The sequence below is a fragment of the Diadema antillarum genome, unplaced genomic scaffold, assembly GCF_040938485.1.
Source record: "Diadema antillarum isolate AM-2024a unplaced genomic scaffold, OU_Dant_1.0 scf00000071, whole genome shotgun sequence".
Lineage (NCBI taxonomy): Eukaryota > Metazoa > Echinodermata > Echinoidea > Diadematoida > Diadematidae > Diadema > Diadema antillarum.
The window spans coordinates 1,008,830-1,033,947 of record NW_027270960.1 but is presented as its reverse complement, the minus strand read 5'-3'; the positions used below and the strand labels follow the sequence as shown (position 1 = coordinate 1,033,947).

Below are 25,118 nucleotides of genomic sequence, written 5' to 3'. Positions count from 1 at the left end.
CAGACAAAAAATATGACAGTATTTTGCAGAAATGCTGTCATGGTAATAATGATAGTGATGGTGACTCACACACACACACACACACACACACACACACACACAAAGATACACCTATGGACACAGATAAAAAACTGTCATCACCTTTAGTTTACTGAAAGTATACCCAAACACTACACATATCACATTGCAGGTGTTCTTTCACTTTTTAATAAAATCTGCACTAAAGCTATATTACATGCACATTTCCTAATCATTAAATGTGTATTTCAATGTTATCAAAATAAGAATATTTCAGCCAAGAAACTATTCATAATAATAGACTGGGGACAATAATCCACAATGTAAGCACAAATTTAGAGGAAAAAAAATCTGACATGTGCATCTTTTAGTATTCACTAAAAAGATTGAAAAAAAAGACAAACTGGCACACCAAATGACTGACCAAATATAATTTCAAATTGTAAATAAGAACTAGAAATGTCGCTATGGCGACTGGTATGCCTCCGCCATAATGCATGATTCTCCTAATAGGTCTAGATAGTACATGTGGACAATGTGTGATTACATTTTCACAAAACTGGCAAAATATTGAAATGACAAGTTTGTCAGAAATGTGTTGAATGTTCACCTTCCTTGAACTTGGTTTAATTGGATGAATAGGAGAGCATGTATTTGGGGATTTAAGGACTTTAACTTGACTTTGACCCATTCATACATTTATGCATTGAGTAATTTTCATGGTACCAGTATGGAGATAAAGTGCAATTTCTGTACTGAATAGTAAATTGTTACCATGTTCATCTGGCCTTCGACCCTAAAATTCATAAGATAATCACTTTCAGGTAGAACATGCATAGATATGCAGTAAGTTTCACGATAAATTGAGCCACTTCCGAGATATGGAGGAAAAAGTTAGTTCAGCACTTTCACTTGATCTTTGACCTTTTGACCTTTGAGGCAATAAAAAAAGAAAAAGAAAAAAAACTCTCCAGAGAATTTCTATTAGGTTACACATGCTAACACCAAGTGTAAAAAAAAAAATACTAATCCTGCTGGCATTGCATGAACATGAGGGAAATAGTAAAATTTTGAAGTGTTGCACTTGACCTTTGACCCCTGACCTTTGACCCCATGAACCCTACATTCTCTAGTGCCAGTCAGTACATGTATATATACTATGTTCCATGAAGATACCTTGAACAATTTTCCAATTTACAGAGAAAAAAAGAAGTTTTAATACTTTTACTTGACCTTTTGACCTTTGACCTTTGACCTCATGACCCAAACTTTCACCAGAGAATCTAAATTGGGTAATACATGTATACACTAAGTTTCAAGAAAATATCTTCAGGCATTGCATAGATATGGTGGAAATAGTGAAATTTTATGTATTTGACCTTGACCTTTTGACCTTTGACCTTGAGCACGTGCACCCAAAAGTTGATAGGCACAACTTCACCCCCTAATACACATACATGCCAAGTTTCATTAGGATACCTCAACAGCTTTTGATAGTTACCTTGTCCACAAAATTCATTACGGACGGACGGAAGGACGGACGGACGGAAGGACGGACGGACGGACGGACGGACGGACGGACGGAAGGACGGACGGACGGACGGACGGACGGACGGACAACCCGAAAACATAATGCCTCCAGCACCACTTCGTGGCGGAGGCATAAAAACTGATGATAACCATTATCACTAAATGATCATGTACATGTATTAAATGTTGTTAGCACCACAACTTCTACCAGGGTGGTCCACGAGGGGTTTTAGCATGTCGCTGCAACGTGCTAAAATTCTTGTGCAACATCCTAAAAAGCCAGCAACATGCTATGCAACATCCTCAAGAATTTGCAACAAGCTCAAAGTAAAAGTATTCAAAAATGTGCAAAACATGTGCATATCATCAGAAACATCAAACTACCAGGTACTTTAGATATTTGTGTGCAAAACATGAGAGAGAACATTGAATGTAAGCAGCACAAAGAGAGATAAGCAGCAAAATATTGCGTACTATGTACTCATCGTGTGCGCTCCGCGCATATTCAATTTCTGCAATATTCTCAGATTCTGAGCTTGCAACATGCTAAAATTTCAAGTTGTGGACCACCCTGCTTCTACTACTAAGAATATCGATACAATTACACATCATGCAGCACAATGAGCGAATCATAATTTCTCATTTCCATATTCTTTAGACGAAGTAAATGTAAGTACTTTTTCACTATCAAACTGATAATGAATGCAAGGAAATCAGATGCTGTTTGCAGTGAAACAGAATAAGATATATGAAAAGTTTTTCCCAACCAAACCACTCTGCTTTCAAATTTGACAAGGATGCTCTTTTGTTTTCGAATAAAATGCAAATTTTCACGAGGTATTTCAATGAGTTAGAAACATCCTGCAAAAAAAAAAGAGGAGCTACAACAGTCTTTGATGTCTGTAGTCTAAAAAAAGTCTCAATTTGTAGTAACTGACATCTGTTCTTTGCCATTCAACAAAAATTGATGAAGAAAAGCTATAAAGCGATATCAAGATACACTACAATATAGATTGTACACCTTCTGTCTATTTCATAGATTTCTGTGTACGTGTAGTATACATACAATGTAGGTCCAAATACGTGTACATTTGAACAAGGACTCCACTGTATAGCATCATTGCCTACAGTAAGACATACATTACATACCTGTTTACACTAAGCCTCTACTAAATAAACCCTGTTCAGCAATGTGAGACAGCTGCTCTAAGCATAAAATGTGCTTCAAGTAGCACTGCCTTCGTCAGCCAGAGAAGAGCTCCACTTTTGTTTCCAGCGAAAAAGCTACCATATGCACTGAAAGCTGACCATAGGTGTGAGAGGTAAGAGTGCTATCACATTTTGATCATCCCAATATCTAAAACAGTTTAATACTACCCTGACACAAGAATACAATGTCAGTGGCATAATATACCATGAATATCACTTACAAACAAAATGGGTTTAACTCTACACATAAAATGTGACCCGCTACAGCTAAAGGATCCTAAAGTCGCTGACGGGTGAGCCGAGAAAATCGCGTTTGAAGTCAGATCATCAAATTCCATCAAAACATTCAGATTTCTGTTTTCTACATAATTTTGTAGTCGAATGTATTTTCTATTATCTGCTGAAATTTCGAAGCTAAATGATCAAAGGAAAGATTAAAAAATAGCATTTTTCTGGGCCATGATTTTCCGACTTTCAACAGAACAGAAATGTGTCTGAGGATTTGGATTTAGCGCCGCAGCTAGACTCCGCCCCTAGCAACGAGGGAGTGATCTCATTGGTCAGTGCATGGCATCCTGGTTACTAATTGGCCATGCATAGACCACTGGCGCTAAGCTTGAATGAACATCGCGGAGGTTGCTAGGAGTGTACCTTCTATTGTCAAACGGTGAAAACTGTCTTGCTGTCCCTTGATCATGATAGCGTTCATAAGGAAAGCTTTGAAGGCAGTTTTCTCGAAATGCTGATTTCTAAAACCACTCGACATACGCTAATAAAATCACCCATATCTCCGCAACCAGGAACTTTTATGAGTCATGTAATATATGACATTACAGTGGAAGAGTGAGGGAAAAATGTCATGTCATTTTCAGAAAATTGTCCTCCCTCGACTTTCGGATCCTTTTGTTGCAGCGGGTCACAAATGATTAGAGCCTCGTTTTATATGTAGGTCAACATTGTACACGTACTGTACATTGTATGAGACAAGCTACAATGTATCAGATTTGTTCATGAAGAGTTAAATTGTCCCATTCCCTTTCCACTCAGAGTCAATGCTGATGCGAAAATAAACTTCTTGCTAAATATCTGGATGTTTGTGTACAGACTGTAAGGTAAGATCTTGATCTTTAAATTATGTCACCCAGTAACCAATGTGCAGTACATGTATAATGTCAATCTCACAGGATGTGATGCTCGTATTGACCACAAATGCAATTTAAGAGGGAATGTGATTCCTGAACACTACCTGGAATTGAGGAAGAAGTAGGTCAAGAATGAAACTAGAGCACTATAATGTTTGAATGTTCACAATAAACAACACTGATCACACATCAGCTGAATTTCTGGTTCACGTTTACTGTGACTGACCAAACACGGTCTCCATGTTGTTAGCTTCTACTGAACATAGCGATACATTACAGAGTCGTGTGCATACATGACTGGGTTGTGTGCATACATGGTATGGTATCGTTAAAAACAACAATACAAATTAAACAAATAACACTTGCGATACTACATTCCTCCTCACCTTGGATAGAATGTTAAACCTTATTATAAAAAGGAATTTAGCTAAGGAGCAACTGACTATTATTTGTGACTCCTTAATTGCCAGAATGTACTCAACAGATTTAGTTACCAAAACCCAAATAATTTTGTCTTTGTAATTAATGACAAAACACTTTCAAAAATAAACCAAAACTGCTGATCAAAACATCCAACCTGTCATTATTTTTCTTTTTATATGTGTTCATTACCAAATATGTATTTTGAATACACATACACCATAAATAATTTTTTTTTTTAACTTCTTGAGTCTCACTGAACTGTGTTTTCTTCCTTTAAATCTTAGTAACAATGCACAATACAAAAGTCAACCTCATGCAAACTCAAGGCTGCATAAACAGGTTTCTTTCAAAACTCCAAATAAAACATATCACCAACTAATTTTACAGTGGGACCTTTATCCTTTCACTCATAGTATAGTTCTCTGCTACTTCTCCTTCCTTTTTTTTTTTTTTTTTTTTTTTTAATCATACAAAACAGGTATGTATTTGTCATCTAATCTACTGACCTTACAAAACACAGATGAAATTTCTTTGTCAAGTTGACAAATGTAACGTAAGAACCATGAACACTGGAAAACTATTTAAAACCATTTGGCACATAACAATCCATATATCATTCACTAGTATAATGATGGAAACCCACAAGATATGAAAATCCATGCATGTACAATACATCTGGTCTCTGATATGAGTGACTGACAGAAATAATATATGGCTGTACTGCCAATAAACTTTTCATCTACATGTATAACAGTGCGCAAAAAAAAATCACAGTATGGGTACACCTTGTGAAAAAAATAACAAAATGCAATGTGAAAGGTGGTTAGGTTATTATCATCACCATGAGTGGACTAACACCGAGTTGCTTTATAACTGTGTGAAGAAAAATAAACTTGCATAGTTGCTTTATGCACATCTTAATATCCATTCAGTAAAACACATTACTCTTTTTCAATATTATACTGTCAATGATAACTTTTGCAATAATGTGGTCTGTCAATAAAAAAATGTGACTATATGTTCTGGTAAACATACTTCAAAAAAAAATAAAATGGTTGGTCACACAATGTCATCCGAATTGTGATTTTCGTGAGATATACACAATTTATACAAAATATGATTGTGGAGTAACATAAAAATCAAACAAAGTTAAAAATCATCTCATTATGTGTCTGCCACTCTTAGACACTTTCAAAATCATCGAAAAAAAAAACAATTTGAATAAGCAGTAGAATACACTTTTGTCTTCTTAGTGTCAATTTTGTATCATCAGGTAAGCGTTATTTCACTTTTTGACAAAAGTCAATACACAAAATCACGAAAGCGTAATGGAGGACGGCGCTCACGACGGGGATTGCGCCGTGGTACAGCAGGTGGTGAATGACCTGCTGGCAATGGAACATCACGTGCGTTTGGAGCAATATCAGTTTCGATGTCATCATCATCATCATCATGACGATTGGAAGGGACTGAACCGCTATACAGCTTGAAACGCGAACAGTTGCGTGTGATGTAATGATTGGCACAACGAACTGTAATGCGAGATCCACGCTTTCTCACAACTTTGTATGGCTGCGGAAGATATGGCGACTGGTGCTTTGGAACTATTCCATCTCTACGAACAAGCACCGTATCGCCAACAGCGATTTGAGATGTTTGAGTCTTGCCGCGGCTGTCTGCATAGTTCTTCATGCGTTGTTTCTTGTCTCCATCGCGATCGCGAACAGAAGCATCGAGGTCAGTGCGATGCTGTTTGGATGGTGCTTCTGGAAGACGCATGCGTAGCGGTCGTCCGAAGAGAAGGGTCGCTGGGGGGACCCCTGTAGTAGAGTGTGGTGTTGCACGATAGTTACGCAAGAACTTGTATATTTCTTGCTTCCAACATTTGCGTTCCGCGATAGCACAGCGATAGACTTTCTTGAGTGTCTTCATGAATCGTTCGACCTCACCATTTGCTTGAGGCCAACGCGGTGTAACTTTCCTGTGTCTGAACCCCAAATAGTGGGCAAACTGGCTGAATTCCGCTCCGTTGAACGGTGGGCCGTTATCAGTACGGACCACAGTGGGAACTCCAAAGCTTGAGAAGATCCGGTCAAGTTTCGGAATGACCAGACTTGCTGCAGTAGAGGAAACAATCTCTACCTCAACGAAACGCGAGTAATCATCAATGACGACTAACATGTGGTCACCGCTAGGAAGGTCGGCGAAGTCTACGCTGACTTCTGTCCAAGGTTGTTGCGGAAGCTCAGTCATTCTAAGGGGTTCCTTGGCATGCTCAACTGTATTCATCTGACAAGACAAACAATCGCGAACTGTGTGTTCAGTCATACGATCTATGGAAGGGAACCACACCTTCTCACGCAACAGAGCCTTTGTCTTGGTTATGCCTTGATGGCCCTCGTGTGCTATGTCAATGATACGCTGTCGAAGAGAGCGTGGGATGACGATACGATGATCACGAAGAAGCATGCTACCGCCATCCGATACTGTGAGTTGATCTCGTACTTCATGCAGGCTTCTATATTCAGACTGTAATGACGCATCTGCAGACGCTAGGTCACTCCAGCTGTCCTTCTGGATGGCACGAATACAGTTTTGAAGGACATCATCTGTGCTTGTTGCAGATACTAAGTCCTCATACGTGACCGTCTTGGGAATCGCGTGTGCTGCAATGAACAAGACTTGTTGTTCAGCGATTTCTTCTTCTGCTGATGATCCTGTGCTCTGGGCGATACGTGGGTGACGCGACATATAGTCAGCTGGGTTCAGTTTTCCAGGATGGTATTGGACCTGGAAGTTGTACGCTTGGAGCCGCAATAACCAGCGTTCTATGCGTATGGGTGGCTTTGAATTGGCGTTGTTGAACATTGCCAACAGTGGCTTGTGATCTGTGGTAACAACAAATGATCCACCATACAGATAAATGTGGAAGTGTCTGACAGCCCATGTTATGGCAAGTGCCTCCCTTTCTGTTTGCGAATAGCGTTGCTCTGTTGGCGTCAATGACCGACTAGCCAGTGCGATAGGGATGACCGACTGTGTTCGCGAGTCATGCTGGACAAGAATGGCCCCAAGGCCAAGGGGGCCTGCATCCACGATAACCTCTGTGGGATTTGCTGGGTTGAAATAGCCCATAGTACAATGTTTGGAGACAAGTTCCTTGATGCGATTGAAGGCTGATGTTTGAGATGGTCCCCAAGACCATGGCACGTCAGCCTTTGTTAGTTGTCGTAGAGGAGCAGAGATGGACGCAAGGTCTGGAATGAAACGAGCACAGTATGTCACCATGCCTAGAAAACTGCGTACCTCTGAGACGTTCTGTGGCTCTGTGACAGCGTTGATTGCGTCAACCTTTCGCGGATCAGGGCTGATACCATTGGCCGTGAAGACATGCCCAAAGTACACTACGCGATCTGTGCTAAAGACACACTTTGCGGGGTTGAGAGTCAAGTTCACCTTGCGAAGACGTTGCATGACAGCATCAAGTCGGGCGTCATGTTCTGCTTGACTGCGACCGAAAACAAGGAGATCATCACTGATATTCAGCACACCTGGTAGGTCCTGAAAAGTAGACTGTATTGCGTGCTGAAAAACCTCGGCCGCCGAACAAAGACCGAAATTGAGACGTTTGTACCGGAACAGCCCAACATGTGTAGAAAAGACTGTGTACTGACGCGACTCTTCATCAAGCTCTATTTGGTGATAACCTGAATTTAAGTCTAACGTGCTGAATGTTGTTGCTCCATTGAGGGCTGCGATAAGATCATCAACAGTTGGAATGATGTGACGTTCGCGTTTGATGGCGGTGTTGACATTTCTCATATCAACGCAGATGCGAATGGCCTCGCTATTACGCTTGGGTACGACTGTGATGGGCGAGACCCACGGCGTTGGTGAGTTCTCGACTTTCTCGATGATATCGTTCTCCAACAATCGATCAAGCTCCTGTACCACTTTACCGCGCATGTGGAACGGGATCCGACGATGAGGAATGGCTGTAGGAGTTACTGATGTGTCCGCCTGTATGTGATAGCGATAATTGTTCAGTTTGCCTATGCCAGTAAAACGATCTGGATAGACCGACTTAGGCGAAGCTGATGATGTGGCATATGCGAGTTCTACAAGACCGAGTGCAGTGGCCGTTGCAAAGTTCAATAGCGTGTCACCATCGTGGGAGGTAACATAAACTTCAGTGGTAGCAGATGACGACTTGTAGCTGATCGTTGCTGTGAAGGTACCTTTAACATGAAGGGGAGTTGAATTGCCATATCCATACACAGGAATAGAATGCGCAACCAAAGGTGGCTGCGGCCTGAGCTGTGTGAATGTCCGCTGAGACATCATCATGACCGATGCCCCTGTATCGATGACAGCACTGATGGGGGTGTCGTTGACGTGTACAGTTACAATCGGTTTAGGCAGTGGCTTTGCCTCGATATGAAACTGGTAGTGTTCATACTGGCCTGTACTGGCATGACTGGGAGGTTCTGGGTCTGTAGTCATGGATGGGGGGTTTGTATCACTGCTGATAGTGGTAGTAGCTTGGACATGCTTAGCAACGTTACCTTTGTTCTTCTTACTAGTCAAACAGTACTTAGCAAAATGATTTTGCTTACCACACGCATGACATGTCTGGCCCTTGGCTGGACAAGGTTTGTTCCGGTGTGGAAACACACCTCCACAGTTGCGGCATGTACAGTGTTCAGTCTTTGCTGCATGTTGTTGTTATGACTGTCTCTGGTGGTGCACTGGGCGAGTACGACTACGAGTCCCGACTGCTTGGACGGTTGTAGCGGTAGCTTCTGCACCTTCCATTACTGCAGCATGGCGATCTGCTTGCTCATATGCCCGTGCTGTACTAAGGAGTTTGTCCAGCGAGATTGTATCACGCAATGCATGTCGGCGTAGCTTTTGTGACCGACATCCAAGAATAATCTGCGACTTAATTTCAGCATTGTTGTCGGCAAATTCACATGAAACTGCAAGTTTTTGTAATCTGTGACAATACTGATCAACAGTCTCATCTTCAGTTTGTCTACACTGCCTGAACACAAAACGTTCGTATTCAACGTTTACTGATGGACAGAAATGCTTTCCAAGTGCTGCTTTGGCTGATTCATAGTTCTCACCTGTATTAGGTAACGTGTCAAAAATATCTGAAACCTCCGGCCCAGCGTAGTGGAGGAGAAGCGCTCGTTGCTGCTTGGCATCTGTAACAGCAAATGCCGTGAACAAATTATCCAGTCTTTTGACATACTTTGCCCATCGTTTTCCAACAGTTGCCGGCTCATCGTGCACAGAAAATCGCTCAAACTGTGGAAGATTCATCCTCACTCTGCTCGTCGCCAATATAATGTTTGAATGTTCACAATAAACAACACTGATCACACATCAGCTGAATTTCTGGTTCACGTTTACTGTGACTGACCAAACACGGTCTCCATGTTGTTAGCTTCTACTGAACATAGCGATACATTACAGAGTCGTGTGCATACATGACTGGGTTGTGTGCATACATGGTATGGTATCGTTAAAAACAACAATACAAATTAAACAAATAACACTTGCGATACTACAAGCACATTGCTGTATATCTATTCATATACTGTATACAGCCTGAGCAAGGGTTCTCCCTCCTTTGAGCTACAGTACGTTCAGAGGGACCATATAACAAAAATACACTGTACATGTACAAACGTACTATGCATTGGCTCTCATAAACCGTCATCATGTGATTACATATCTACAATATATATCACCCAAGTTCAAGGTGATATAATGAACTAAAGTGTGTCTAAATCAGTCTATGTACACTTTATCATACTTGTACATACACTGTATATCCTGTTCAATATTCTAAGAGTTCCATGAAACACAACTAAAAACAAGCATTCCGGAATTTCTTCAAACATTCCTCTCCCATTAAATTATCACTTTTGGGGTAGGAACCCTTTTCCAGAACATGAAAATATATTTATCTGCAACAAAACTCTTTACCCAAAGATACCAACTGACAGTTGGTGCCAGATTCTGTCATGAATGCCAGATTCTGTCATGAATTTCCATGGAAGCTTAATCATGACCATGTTTTTTTTCAATAGTTCAAATAACATCTCACGAAATGCATGAAAATTGCATGGAGTATACTACATATGTAGGCCCTACACAGTACACTGAACATTGCACAACATATCAATGCACTGTAAACACGAACTTGTACAAATTATGAGAAGAGTTTCCAACAAGAATTGAGTTTAAAGGGATGGTATAGTTTTGGTTGAGATGGGGGATTTAGATTTTAACTTTCTGTGAAACAATTATAAACCACTTTAATATGAAATATCAAAGAGCATACAATTCGAGGAGATATTAAAAGATTATTTGATAAAAGTTGGTTTTGAAATGGCTAATATATGCAAAAAAAAGTTAAACGAAGTGATCAAGAGGTGGTCCCATCTTTCATGATTGCTTGTGTTATGATACACATGTATCTCAGTTATTTCAAAACTGATTTTCATCAAATAAACTTTAGATTCCTCTTAGAATTGTATGCTCTTTTATATTCCGTATGAGGTTTCTTATCATCTCACAAAAAGTTGGAAACTTGAAGCCAAAACTATTCTCTCTCTTCAAGCTACAATGTATGTAACTATAACAACATATGTTTTCATTTTTCCATTTGTTTCTTTCATTCTTGTAACTCAAGACACCAGATGAAGCACTTGCATTACAATAGGACTAAACGTCAATATCTTTGATATGCTTTGCAGAATATCATAGCCTACATACCAATGACACTCCAACCGTGGGTTATTACAAATACATTCATGCACCTGTAAAGCATAGTGGGGGTCCAAAAGCAGCAGTGGTAACATGATGAGAATAGCTGCTGGTTGGAAAAAGATTTGCACAGGAACATGTATCATATTTTCACTGAGATGGCAGAGGAAGTCCACGAAAACATGCAGAATTCCGCTCCTGATTGAACAGGAAGCTGATGATGATGATGATAGAGAGAGAGAGAAAGAGAGAGAGAGAGAGTTGGAATGGCAGTAGGATGTCTTTCAGTGTTCAGTAATATGAATCCACAACACATTTTCAACATGGCACTGGGTTGGAGACACAGTTGATGAATGGAGATCATGATTTTGATGTTTATTGCACATTTGTACCTGTACATTGCAATGAATAGAAACTAGTAAGGTTTCAAAAATTACATCATCCCCTGAAAAAAAAGAGACAATTTTCAGATTTGCAAATTTGTAACTAAGTCCCATAATGTTGAGTGTAGGATACAGAATCATTCATTGTATACTGTAACATACATACTAGTATACCCACAATGTTTAATAAATTCCACTTTGAGGGAAGTCTGCTTCACTACAAGAGTGTATAACTGTAACTTTACAGATGAAACATACATTTGTACTGTACACCTGTACTGTTAAATGGTCTTGAGCTCTGTCAGTACATTTACTGTATATTGGCAAACATGGTCTAGTCTAATCTATTTTTTAAATGTAAAACACTGTATAGGACTTTCTCAGAAGGGCTCAATTTAGGCCTGTCTTCCATCATTTGGGATTTGCTTGCAATATACAATTTATTGAAAAGGTTTACCAAGAAACTTGTCTGGTTGACATGATTTGCCAGGATAATAATTGTTTTTGGAATATTTTGAGATCAAAAGTGTAAAGTGATTTCGGTAATAGTACCTTTAATCAGCTGACAAAAGGTAATTTCAAGAGGAGATTAAAGACATTTCACAGCTTTTAGTCAACAAGGTAGCAAGAAGCCTGAATGTTTTCGGCTACAATCTTAACGATAACTTAGATTATAAAAATGCTTATTTTATCTATAATTATCTTATAATCATCATAACCATGACCTTTATCATTGTTATTATTGATAGAACAGAAAGATTTTGAATGGGGCCTCTGTGAAACCATGGAGCTACACTTGTAGCTCCATGGTGAAACAGAGGTTGCATGCAACACCACACTCCTGTCAAAAGTTGTTGGTTTTTTTAAGACAATTTCCATCACCACCACCATTTATTCATCAATTGTATGATATGTTGCAGATACAATGATAGATACACAGAGTGAAGAAACATTTTTTCTGATTCCTTTACCAAAGAAAACCTACATTGTACATCAAAGAAGTACACCTTTTATCACTCATTTTCTGCCATACAGTTACAGTAGTAATATTCATTGAATGCTCCAGTCCCAAGAATGTACCATTCAAATTGGCACAAGCACAGAGGAGCACCCAGGGGGCAACACTGGAGCCAAACATGCCATCATGGTGACGCAAGAGACTAAGAGCTGCCCACGTCATGATGTACAACAGATTTTGTTTCATCTTCACAGTGGAGAATGAACTGGGACCTGGCATGCCTACTGGAACAGGTTATTGCTGTTTCTTTTTTTGGGGGTAGGGGATATGAACAGTAATCTCTATAGGTGAAATGTCATTCAATGTTCACACATTGTACAAGGAGACTAAACAAAGAATTATTCCAATCAATACTTTCTTCACTTTCCTGGATTTTGACAACAAACTTAATTTGTATTTCTGCATGTTTAGCTTGTTGACTTTTTATGTACATCTTGTGTGTTTCCTTAGAAGTTTTAGGCCTACCGGGTACAAACCAAACTAGAGAGGGGCCGTCAAAGGCGGCAGACCCACGCCTAAGTACAAAGTCGGGGTAAACATAATGTGCATTCGGTCATCTACCAGAATTCGGCCACTTAATTGCCAGTGTGCTTTATCACCAGCCAGTGAGTTCTACCAAAGATCGTACACTGAAGTGTACGATCTTTGGTTCTACAGTCACATCACACGCAAATCACATAATTACACATACGGTATTAACACTCATTCACGTACAGGAAAGTCCTTAAGTCTCCTCCAAAAATCCATCGAAAATCCCAAATTCCACCGTCAAAAGTGCAGAATCGGAACTTTTCCAAGCGCGCGCGAATTAAGTCCAGTTTTAAGAGTATTGTCTACGCGACGGGTCGCGGAAAAAGCGCTAAAAATCGAGAAATACGCCGTTTTCTTGCGGGATATTTTGATTATAGCAAGCCGAGAGTGTGATGATATCAAAGGTCGTATGAGTGTACGATCTTTGATGGTATCCACAAAAGCAAAAAAGAAAAACAAAATTTACGTACCCCCTAGGCAATTACCCCTATGATTAGTGTCTACGGGAATTATTCAATGCAAGGGTTGAATGCAAATGTCTACTGCACCAGTATTCGGCCACCAACGAGCGCCGCAACGTCCCCGGTGCAATTTTGCACCAACAGTGTAGAGCGCGATGCATTTTCAGCGGCCTTGCACACGCATTGACATTGAGCACGCATATCGTGCAGTGTGACTGCGACCGAGCAAAATGCTCCTCCAACGAAAAAAACAATCAATGTTAATTTGAAAAATCATCAAATATCAAAGGTCGTATGAGTGTACGATCTTTGATGGTATCCACAAAAGCAAAAAAGAAAAACAAAATTTACGTACCCCCTAGGCAATTACCCCTATGATTAGTGTCTACGGGAATTATTCAATGCAAGGGTTGAATGTAAATGTCTACTGCACCAGTATTCGGCCACCAACGAGCGCCGCAACGTCCCCGGTGCAATTTTGCACCAACAGTGTAGAGCGCGATGCATTTTCAGCGGCCTTGCACACGCATTGACATTGAGCACGCTTATCGTGCAGTGTGACTGCGACCGAGCAAAATGCTCCTCCAACGAAAAAAACAATCAATGTTAATTTGAAAAATCATCAAATATCAAAGGTCGTATGACTGTACGATCTTTGATGGTATCCACAAAAGCAAAAAAGAAAAACAAAATTTACGTACCCCCTAGGCAATTACCCCTATGATTAGTGTCTACGGGAATTATTCAATGCAAGGGTTGAATGCAAATGTCTACTGCACCAGTATTCGGCCACCAACGAGCGCCGCAACGTCCCCGGTGCAATTTTGCACCAACAGTGTAGAGCGCGATGCATTTTCAGCGGCCTTGCACACGCATTGACATTGAGCACGCATATCGTGCAGTGTGACTGCGACCGAGCAAAATGCTCCTCCAACGAAAAAAACAATCAATGTTAATTTGAAAAATCATCAAAATACGGGCCAGTTTGTGATGACGGAGAACGAACTTTCATAAAGCTAGAAGGACATAGTCAATCAAATAGGCCTAAACGTAAATTTCGGAATTCTTACGAACATTTGAGCAGCGAAGTCGGATCGTTGGGGAGTTTATGTCTTCGTATGGTAGCGGAAAATCGCAAAGTGAGAAACGGGAAATTTTCGGAATGGTCACTATACCATGGGGTCAAAACTTCCAGGTCACACAGAATTTGCAAGGGTCAACCGATTATCACCAAAATCTAATCGATTCTTTCCTGTCATTATCCAAACATTCCCTGAACATTTCGTGCAAATCCGTTTACCCGTTCTCTTGTTATCTTGTACACAAACAAACAAACAAACAAACAAACAAACAAACATACAAACAAACAAACAAACAAACAAACAAAAAAACAAAAAAACAAACAAACAAACAAACAAACAAACAAACAAACATACGGAACCCTTTACATAACCCCCTGCCGATTTTCATCGGCGTGGGTAATGATGAAAGTTTCCAGTCAGGATTTTGATGAATTGAGCTTGAAATGTGAAGGATAATTGAGCACGTGTGCACAAAATGTTGATGAAATTGTTGAGTATCAAACTTGAGAAAAATACTTGTATGAAAAAGACCATGCATGCAATCATAGTTGGACTGGAAACACTGCAATGAATTGCATGAGATAGTGTTATGTATGATGCATGCAAGGTACATAGGCTATAGTCTTACAATCGCCACTATGGCTATGCAAACTCACTTGTTCCTGGTACACTCTGTGTTTAAGACTTTTAATCTCCTCAAAATTGACATGGAAACAACAGCAATTACTGTAAAACACAATATTTTCGCGGCATGAAATTTTTGTGAATCGGAGCCAACGGCCTTTTTCGCGAGTTGCCTCTAACATATTCAATGCATATAGTATAAACAAGAACTTTTGCATGCATTTTAATTTCACAAATCTTGGCTCTTGCGAAATTTGCGAAATTAAAATGCATGCGAACATTCCTTGTTTTACAGTAGTAGTTGACATTAAAAGCTTTGCACATTGCATGGTACCATACTTGACTACATGTGTTGGTTAAGCAGGTGATTTGCTGGGTTGGAAAGACCAGATTTGGCTGTGGTGGCATTACAGGCTGCGTTTATTATCTTTCCCATGTTTGAAGCATGTTTCAATACCACTATCAAAATGTGTTTGCACATCGCATTTCTTGAGTTGTTGGATTTATCATCTCTATGGCAAGTCAAGAGGAAGGCCTTGTCACTGCACAGCTTTATTCCAACGTATGACCCGAAGAGTAGAGATCATGTAGTTGGCATGGGTAGGTCTGAGGTATAAAACACATTTCATATTGACTCTGTGTGTTAATCATCTCCACAGAAATGCATTTCTGGCTCAAACGCGTTTGAGGTCACACTTTATTTCGGCATTTTAGAAAGGCATTTCTAACTCCATAATAAAAACAGCTTTTCATTTATCAACTGCCCAAGTATCCCTGAAATTCGTTTCTATACCAGAAGAGAGTCGATAAACCCACAGGTAGGCTGCACCCTCCATTTATTGTTGAACTCAACGTTGCTTTTTTCTGTTAAACATAGTGTGGCCTTACCACCGCCAAACACAGAAATTGCATCATTCCCACCAGATCACTGCATTTTCGTACACACAGCAATCATGACTTCCAAGTGGAGGGGTTGTAGTTGTTGAGTCACTTAATACAAACATATCGTACTTACAATCATATGCATGCAAACCAACAGAGGCAGGCAGCAACATTATCAGTTTATTTCCAATTACAGTATACATTAAGTACATGTATGTGGGCACCACCAGTGCATGTATCACTGTTTTGTGGCAAAATATGATAATCATCCATTATATGACTTCTCATTGATACCTAATTTTAATGAAATATGATAAATGTACCTTTTTGGTTAGTTTTCTAAATATGAAGTCAATTTGGGAATGGATGGAAGTTTCACTGTAAACCTTCCTTCACTAATGTTCAATGTTGTATCAGAATTACAGATCTATCTCAAAATGTCATCTCACAGTGACACTACTCCTTCACAAGTGGATCTCAAATCAAAATATGATAGGAAAGGACTTGCAGTTTCATTTAGTGTCATTGGCATCATTAGGAAAGACAAATATAAACCACATCATGATTTTTTCATTCATACATTAGATTTTAGCTGTGAATCAAATTGTCATACTTGTACACTATATGTAGGTTAAGACATAATTTGTCACTTCAAACCTACACTGTAGGAGCTAATTTCAGCTCAAGCTGAGGTTAGAAACTTGTGGAAGCTGATCAATGGTTTTCTTGATGATGTCTCTTTATGATACTGTTTGGTTTGAAATGTATCATCATTATCTTTTCCAGGAATTTAGCCAAAAAAGAAGAAGTGGTATCTACTTAGATCAAAAGTTTTATGGGGCAATTTGAGGCAGTACAAATTGTTCATCAGACCACATAATGCTAAATGTACTGGTCACAAACCTGTGAAACTATACATGTACAAGCATAAATTCAATATGATTAAGAATAATAGCCGAAATACAAACCCAACAATAATACAAAAATAAACACACACACATACAACTCTGACCCAGTATCCATATTTCTACTGCCTTGGGCCCCACCAGCAAGCAATGGTACAATTGTACCCAGCATTAAGAATTTGCTGCTAAACATGAATAATCAGAGATGCACATTGGAAATTATGCTACAACTCACCCAGAGCACCTGGTTCTGTCCTGTCTCGCAGCTCCCATTCCACCGGCAGCTTGCGTTTGGCTCCAAGAGATGAAGACGTGGATGGCCCTGCCAGAGATCCCTCCATCATCGCCATGGTAATGATGGCAATGCAAAATGCTCCTAATGTGAGAACTGTAGAGCAACCCTTTCTCTTCAGTCACAGTCGATGGTCCTCAGATGTAAAAGACTGTCAAAAGAAGAATTATATTTGAAGTTTGTGAAGGCCAGACACAATGTAACAAGACAAACAAGCAAGAGATGTACTTGCAGAAAATTTCTCCTTTGGTTTTCTTTGTGAAGCAAGACTAAAGTAATGTGAAGTTATACTATGGATATAAAGACAAATACCTAGCTGCTGTCACTTTTCAGTTATTGGGATACTTGAACACTAACTCCTGTAAAACAAATTTATATGAAATATATTGACACGTTTTATATAAACATGTTACTAATGGATGACAATCAACATGATTTACATTGTATGTGAGTTAAATGTGAACATTCCATTTGATTGTCACTATGACTGTGATCATTCATGGTTATATACATGTAGCTGTATGGTTCCATTAGGAAGAGATCCCCCCATTCAAATTCTACAATCTCTCCGCTCCAGCAAAGTGAGTTTAATAGTTAAGTCCACATTATCACTGATTAATTCAATTGTACAAAGCAAGAAGCAGACTATGTCCCACATTTCTAACTGCCATTCAGTTATTGCATATCTTGCAACAATGGACGGCTTAAAAAAAATCACTTTACATTTGCTGAAAATATCTTGTATCTTGTCAAAGAGGAAACTAAACAACATCACCTGAGTTCATGTTTTAATCTATAGTAGTGTGTCAATTTCTTCTGGGTGAACCCAAAGAGCATCAGATGCATCTTTTCCAAATTCTGATTGATTCATTCATTCCAACAGGATGTAAACACAAAGAATAGAAGGAAAAAGGAATAAAAAGGAAATCCTGTGCTTTAAGAGCAAGACATTTAGGAGTGTCATGAGACAAGGAATGCCACGAAAAAGTATTGACCTATATCCATTAGGTAACCTACATCCTAGAAAAGTGTGACCTGTAATTGTGAAGCCAAGGACTTGGCTGCTCTCCCAGCTGATGTAGGCTGTGCCAATTCTGCTACCTTATGATTAATTGATCACCTCATTATACGGACTGGCCTATAAATTTTTAACTGCCAGTTCACATTCTTCTTGCCTCACAGTAGACTTGGGGGGGGGGGGGGGTAGCTTCCATGAATATGAATACAACTGCCTTTATATCATGTGACTTTTAGAAAACTGAGCAAAGCTTGGTCTTTATCAATTTTGTTTGCAAGACTGCCTTCTTTGTACATTGGGCCAAAATATCGACATGCCAACCTGAGTCAAATTGGGGGGGGGGGGGGGGGGGGGGGAAGAAGCCATTTTAGAAACATTTTATTCATGTCATTCAACAAGCCAACTACCTCTATAAACAAAAATCCAAGTGACCAATAACCCTAATCCATAGCAATCAATTCAAAGAGGAAAAGAAGAAGAATGAATAAGGAAGAGCTGAGAAATGAGAAGGAGTAGTTTCTGCATATAATTACTGGAAAAAAAACTTCTGTTCTAAGAAACTACACGGCAGAACTGTTAGCTGTTTTCATTTTGTGATTGTACATTGTAGCATACACAGTAAATTTATGACACACAATCTGCATAAATACAGCTACAAACAAAATATCAAAAAGATTTGTACAGAAATTGATTCTTTTGGCCGAGCTGATCTTGAATTGGACTGATTTATATCAGCCTTTGTTGCTAAGGTACAATGTAGTTAAGACATCTTTTTAATCTGTTTGTCAAATGATACTGGCTGATATCATCACTAAATGTGAACAGGGACCTAAAATCCTGAGGTTAGTCTGTTTCAAATCCACCTTAAAAATATTCACCAAAAATGCCACCATTGTATGAACAACATTACAGTATTCTGACGGCTGGAAAAAGTGTATTTATGTTGGAAAACATTATTTTTCCCTCACTTGCTATGTGCCATTATGAAATCTGGAGAGAAAAAAAAATAGTATTTTCCGTGAAACCTGCAGTATTTGGGGCAAAATCAAAACAAAACAGTACTCTCTAAAAAGAATCGAGTGAAAATTTTCACTCTGAAAGGAGTGAATACAAAAAAGAGTGAATTTCGAGTGAATTTCGAGTGAATTTCGAGTGAAAATGTTCATTTTCACTCATTTTGGAGTGACCTCAGGGACCACTCGAAGATTTTGGAGTGATCCCTGACGTCACTCTAAAACGAGTGAAAATGAACATTTTCACTCAATTTTCACTCCAATTTCACTCTAAATTCACTCTTTTTTGTATTCACTCCTTTTAGAGTGAAAATTTTCACTCAATTTTTTTTTAGAGAGTACTAAATACTGTAAAAAAAAATAGTTGGCATCTCTATTTCACCCACTGAGATTGCTATAATTTCCTTGATTGGTCAGGCCATTGAGGGAAATTTGAGTTGGATATTTGTCCAACTACATCGTCTATAGACAAGAACTACACTGCCAAACAACTCAGGAGTGACAGGAATTATTCCAATCAATTTAAACTGTCACAAACTAAATTTAGATCATACACAACTGTGAGGTCAAAATCTAACTGCAATGTCTGACAAGTGATGAATAGAAGAAAGGCATACCAAAAGTAATACAAACTAAGCAGGTAGACTCCACTAGTATTTTCTATCATTGATGTACAAAAGATTTGATCCCGTAATCCATTGGCTAAGCATGTCTCTATAAAATTACCACAAAATATTTGCACATCTTACAGGAGCAGTGGAAACAGTGGTACAAACTGCAGGAGGCAACAATGGTACAGGCTGTCATAATTTAGTATAAATGATAATAAAACACTTACATTTCTGTATGTAATTTTCCATACATGTATGCTTGCATCTGTTTCGTAAACCATTAAGAACAAGCTGATTTTGCTATTTCAACACGTTTCCAATAGACACCTGCCCGAGTATACTTGGGACTATTTTAAAGGTTTTAATACCCCCCCCCCCCCCCCACCCAAAGGGAAAAAATCCTGTTACCTTCAGAACAAAATGATAGTTGAAGATAACCAACCACCTGGCTTTACACTGACTGACTAACATCATGAATTCAGCTAAACCTAGCAGAACAATTGCTGAAGTATTGCCAACTTGGAAGTATTGTACTTTCTTCCTGCACCTGATTCTCTAGGGTTTCAACTCTACTCATTATTTTGATGCATCTTCAGACCTCATTTCCAACTTCTGGCTCTCTGCCTCAGAGTGATTGCTCCTGAGTTTGTTATGCAATCTTTGTCATGAATGTGTGTTGTTGTTTTTGTGTGTGTGTGAACACCTTACTTTTTACAGCATTTATATGCACAATAAAAATTCTTACTTTTGAGCAATGAAACCATCAAACCACAATATGATCCAGTACAAAATGTACACAAAAATGTAAGTGTCCTGGAGTACAGTCCAACAGACCAATTATTCAAAGCATACCGGTACTCTGAAACACTGAATGTCCTATTCAGTGCTGAGCTAGTGATGAAAATTAATGTAGAGCATAGCTTCCCAGGATGATTTACAACATTTCTGCTATGGCAACAAAAATGTTAACGAGACTAATGACATTTGAAAAGAGGAAACACTGCACTGTTAAACATATAAGTTTTGGTGAGCTTTTGTGATCACCAGCCTTTTTTAGATACGCCTTCTGATATATATATATACCATACAACTCCATCCATCTCCCTTTGGTACTCTTCAAGGACATGTCAAATAAATTTGCATCCTTCATTAAAGATTGATTTTTCCTTTAGTTTTCTCCTGGGAAATTCACTTGGGTCATCCACTTAATAGCAGTTTCCACACACACACAAACATATATATATATATATATATATATATATATATATATCTTTTTTTTTAAATATATATATACATGTATATATATATATATATATATATATATATATTCTTTCTTTTTTTTTAACCTACTGCAAGTAGCACATTCCACAACATAACCAAGGCATACTATTACTTGATCTAGAGATATGTTCATGGGAAACTTATTCCACTTACACTAAATGAACAGAATAAAAATTAAAAATGTATTTGATATGATGATGTGATGTCAGGACAAGTTTCTTATCACTTACCAACACAGTAAATCTTTACATACTGTATATCTGAGATTTTTTATTTATTTTTTTTTGCCAGTTCCTTTCTGAAAAAGTTCATAATCTCTTCAGTCATGACATACTTATATATTTAAAAAGAAAAAGAAAAATTATATCACAACACTACCTCACCTGCTCTCTGTCAGATGTTGTATACATGATGTGCACATGTTTTCACCTTCAAATGAGCAGTAGGGTCTCCATTGTACTTACCATCTAGACTATATGTCAATGGTTTAACAAAATTGATAATACTGCTGTACATCTATAAGAGCCTAATCAGTTAGTTTTGGTACTGATGAAAGTGATAGCAACAAGATGACTGTGATCCAAGATGAGTTTGTCAATTTGACAGTAGAAGAGACCACTGTTCCAATCTGATGATATTTATGTTTCCAATGCCAAATGGACCTAAGGCAATGACTTAACTTGTGGACAACGATCTCATATTAGTACTGTATGACATTCACAATGAATTAGGCCTACTGTTCATAAAATCAAACTCAGATATAAATGGATGGACTCAGAGTAAAACTGTAGTTTGAATGTCTCACAATAGTCCACTAACAGTTATATTTTAAGCACATTTTAGTTCAGCCACTTGAGGCAATACTGATTTGGAACAACTAAGCAAACTGAATGATTTGTCTCACATCATAGCTTCTAGAACTTAGAGACATCACTTTGTGTTGTATACAGGTGTAAATTAACAGTACTCTCTCACATGAAAAACAAATACTTTCTGCTTAATCTGGTTTGATATATAATTCTATATCAGACATAAATATGTGGTGGTCATAACATATATTTTGTCATAACACAAAAATAAAACCACCCTAGGTCTATATTTGGTCGCTGTAGTTAGGAACGCTTATCAACTGTGTTAATTTACAATACTTAATTTACCTCGTCGGGCGTGTAACGTGTATACAGAAAACATGCCAAAGTCAGCGGAGAGAACAAAGCCTCTTTGCAGATATAGGTCATTGTTCGCAGGACCGCCTGCCCTTAGCTGCCCGGCCCCCGACCCTGTGTGGAGACGACAAAGCCTGGTAGGCTGGAGCGAGTCAGGTACAACCGCTTTTGTTTACATCTAGTCAACGAATCATTGTATCACGGTTCAACGAAAAGAATGTGCAATAACGTACCGAAATAGAATGATGCAGGAACTGAAGTCATGTATCCTTTCTAAATGCGATTACGCTTTATTCTACGAAAGACCAGGTTTGGCGAAATGCTCACAAATGATAGAACAAGTGTCTTCATACATACTTCTCACTAGGGGTTACCCCCTTGCCATCGCCGCGACACACCGACGGTCGATCGAGTAGTGCAGCAGTATCAACTGAGATTGCGCATAAGGCACTCGTACTTTAAATTTCGAAGAACCGCGCGACACACATGATCCACACATGGACGGTGACGACTGTATGCGCGACGCTCGACGATACCCGGTAGTAAGCCAGGCCAGCCCAGACACAAAAACAAATTGACCCACTGACCCAATTCTCGTGTGCTTGCATATCGTGCTTTACGCTGAAAGCAAAAAATATTGCACAGCTGCAGGGCTCCGTTGATTGGCTCGCTCAAGGCACGTTCATTCCCAAAGAGGGGTGCTGAAAAATATTTCGAGCTGCACAGTAGTTGAGGGAAGCCCGTCTTGCAATTGGTAGCGTCGGCAGGTGAACCAAACTTGAGTAGAAAACTAGTATTCAGGGTTATTAATTTACAGTGTATAAAAATACAAAAGCTGTACGCATATTCAACATGCTATAGTACGTGTACATTTTCATGTACGTGTTTAACCCTATAAATCCCAAGCTATTTTGACCCCTTCTAGGCCCAAGGGGGGGGGGGGGGCACATTGTGCCCCCATACAACTTCTTTATTTTATGATGTATGACCGTCATATTTGGCACGTAGGTAGAGCAACTCATACTTTACGTGACCCAACTTTTGAAATTTCTCAAGGTCATCCACTGAGGGCGCTATTTACCAAAATATAAAGAAATACATAGCAAATACACTAAAATCATGTTTTTTTTTCTTTTTATTTCTTTATCCCCAGTATATATGATTTTATCTTATATCAATCATTTTCATATTCACCACAAAGGAAAAGCAAGTCAACCTTGACTATTAGTTATGGTTGACATTTCTCAAGGTCAACATGTGGGGGGCGCCATTCATTACATTATAAAGAAATATAATGAAACCCATGACGTATTGCTTGGAATATTATTGGTATCACATTTCATATTTCCAAAATATTGAATTTTTAGTTTGCAGATCGATAATATGATGAACAAATGATATCACAGGCAAAGCTTGTGTGAAGATGATACAAAATAAAAGGGTAGTCTTTGAAAAATGCTGTATTTTCGAGTTATTTTTATCATATCTATTGTGTGATACCTATGTCATATAAAAAATAAAGGAAATAATAAGAAGACCATTTCCGGGTAATTCACAACCATAATTACTTCACATTTTGGTCCTTCAGCAAATTAGAGCCAAGAAAACTCCCATTTCATCCATAATTATATTGTTAACTGAAATTGAAACAGAAAATCATGCAAAATCTGACGAACATGGTTGTCAATTTACGGTTGCCATGGCAACCAGCAATATCGGACATAGCTAAATTATATATCAAAATATTTGTAATAAGATTTTAGGAAAAGTCACCAAATTTGGTTGAAATCGTGTAAAGGGTGTAGGCGTGGCAAACAAAAATATGGTAGGGGGGCACAATGTGCCCCCCCCCCCTTGGGCTTTATGGGGTTTTAAGGGTGACGTCAGTTTCCTCGACATTCTTACGAATCTCTGTGTATTGATACATGTTGCAGACAAGGCCCTGTTTAATGAAGAGTTTTAATTGATTATAGTTGATTTCTATCATAAGTCTATGGCAACCTGTGTTGTAAGGAAATTTAAAATCGATTATAACTTTTGATGAAACGGGGCCCTGTGGGAGTACTTGCAGACAAACTTGGGAGTGTCCCAGCGATCACTCGGGAAGGGCGAGCGATGCTGCGGAAACTCGACCGTAGCAGGACAGCGCGGACATAGGATCAAGCCATGAGTGGTAATATAACACGGACAGGATGGCTTTCCGACAACCATTCAGATGCGCGGAAAACAAGAGGAAATAATGCAAAGCATTCATACACTCAACAAAAAAAAGAAAGTAAACGCTTTTTCAAGTTTAGATTTCTCATAGAACATTTCGCTGAAAGCTAATGTATTATATACCATATTGAAGGTAATTTAATTGACTATCAACCTGGAAGGTTAACATAAAGGGAATTTTACGCATTAGTGAACACCATTGTTTTCTCTTCCAGGACACAAAAGTAAAAATTGCAAAAATGAACAAAATTGTCATTCATGTGTATGTGCTCTTCCATTGAACAACAAGAACAAACAACAAATTTCACACAAAAAGAAACATTAATCAAGTTGAAAAACTATACCTTTGATCTCTATGATATCTTTAAAGCCCAAAAGATCAATGAAGGCTAAAAATGATGAAGGAAAATAAAGCATCTTATGTCAAAACAAATTCAAATGAAATAAGAGAAGAAGTAATAATTAACAAAAATTGTACAAATTTGAGCTTTTTTGAATTAGGAAATTGTAAATAATGTTTGGTTCTTGAAAT

The 25,118-nt window shown here is 38.7% G+C and overlaps 1 protein-coding gene across 1 annotated transcript in view; it reads right to left on the bottom strand.

Moving 5' to 3' along the window:
* LOC139716876 (nuclear receptor subfamily 1 group D member 2-like) overlaps positions 1–17,338 on the bottom strand; it is a 59,016-nt gene extending 41,678 nt beyond the window's left edge. The window contains exon 1 of the mRNA XM_071628403.1: positions 17,224–17,338. Within this exon, the coding sequence (XP_071484504.1) occupies positions 17,224–17,338 (115 nt within the window). The remainder of the gene's footprint in view (positions 1–17,223) is intronic.
* Between the last annotated feature and the right edge of the window lie 7,780 nt (positions 17,339–25,118).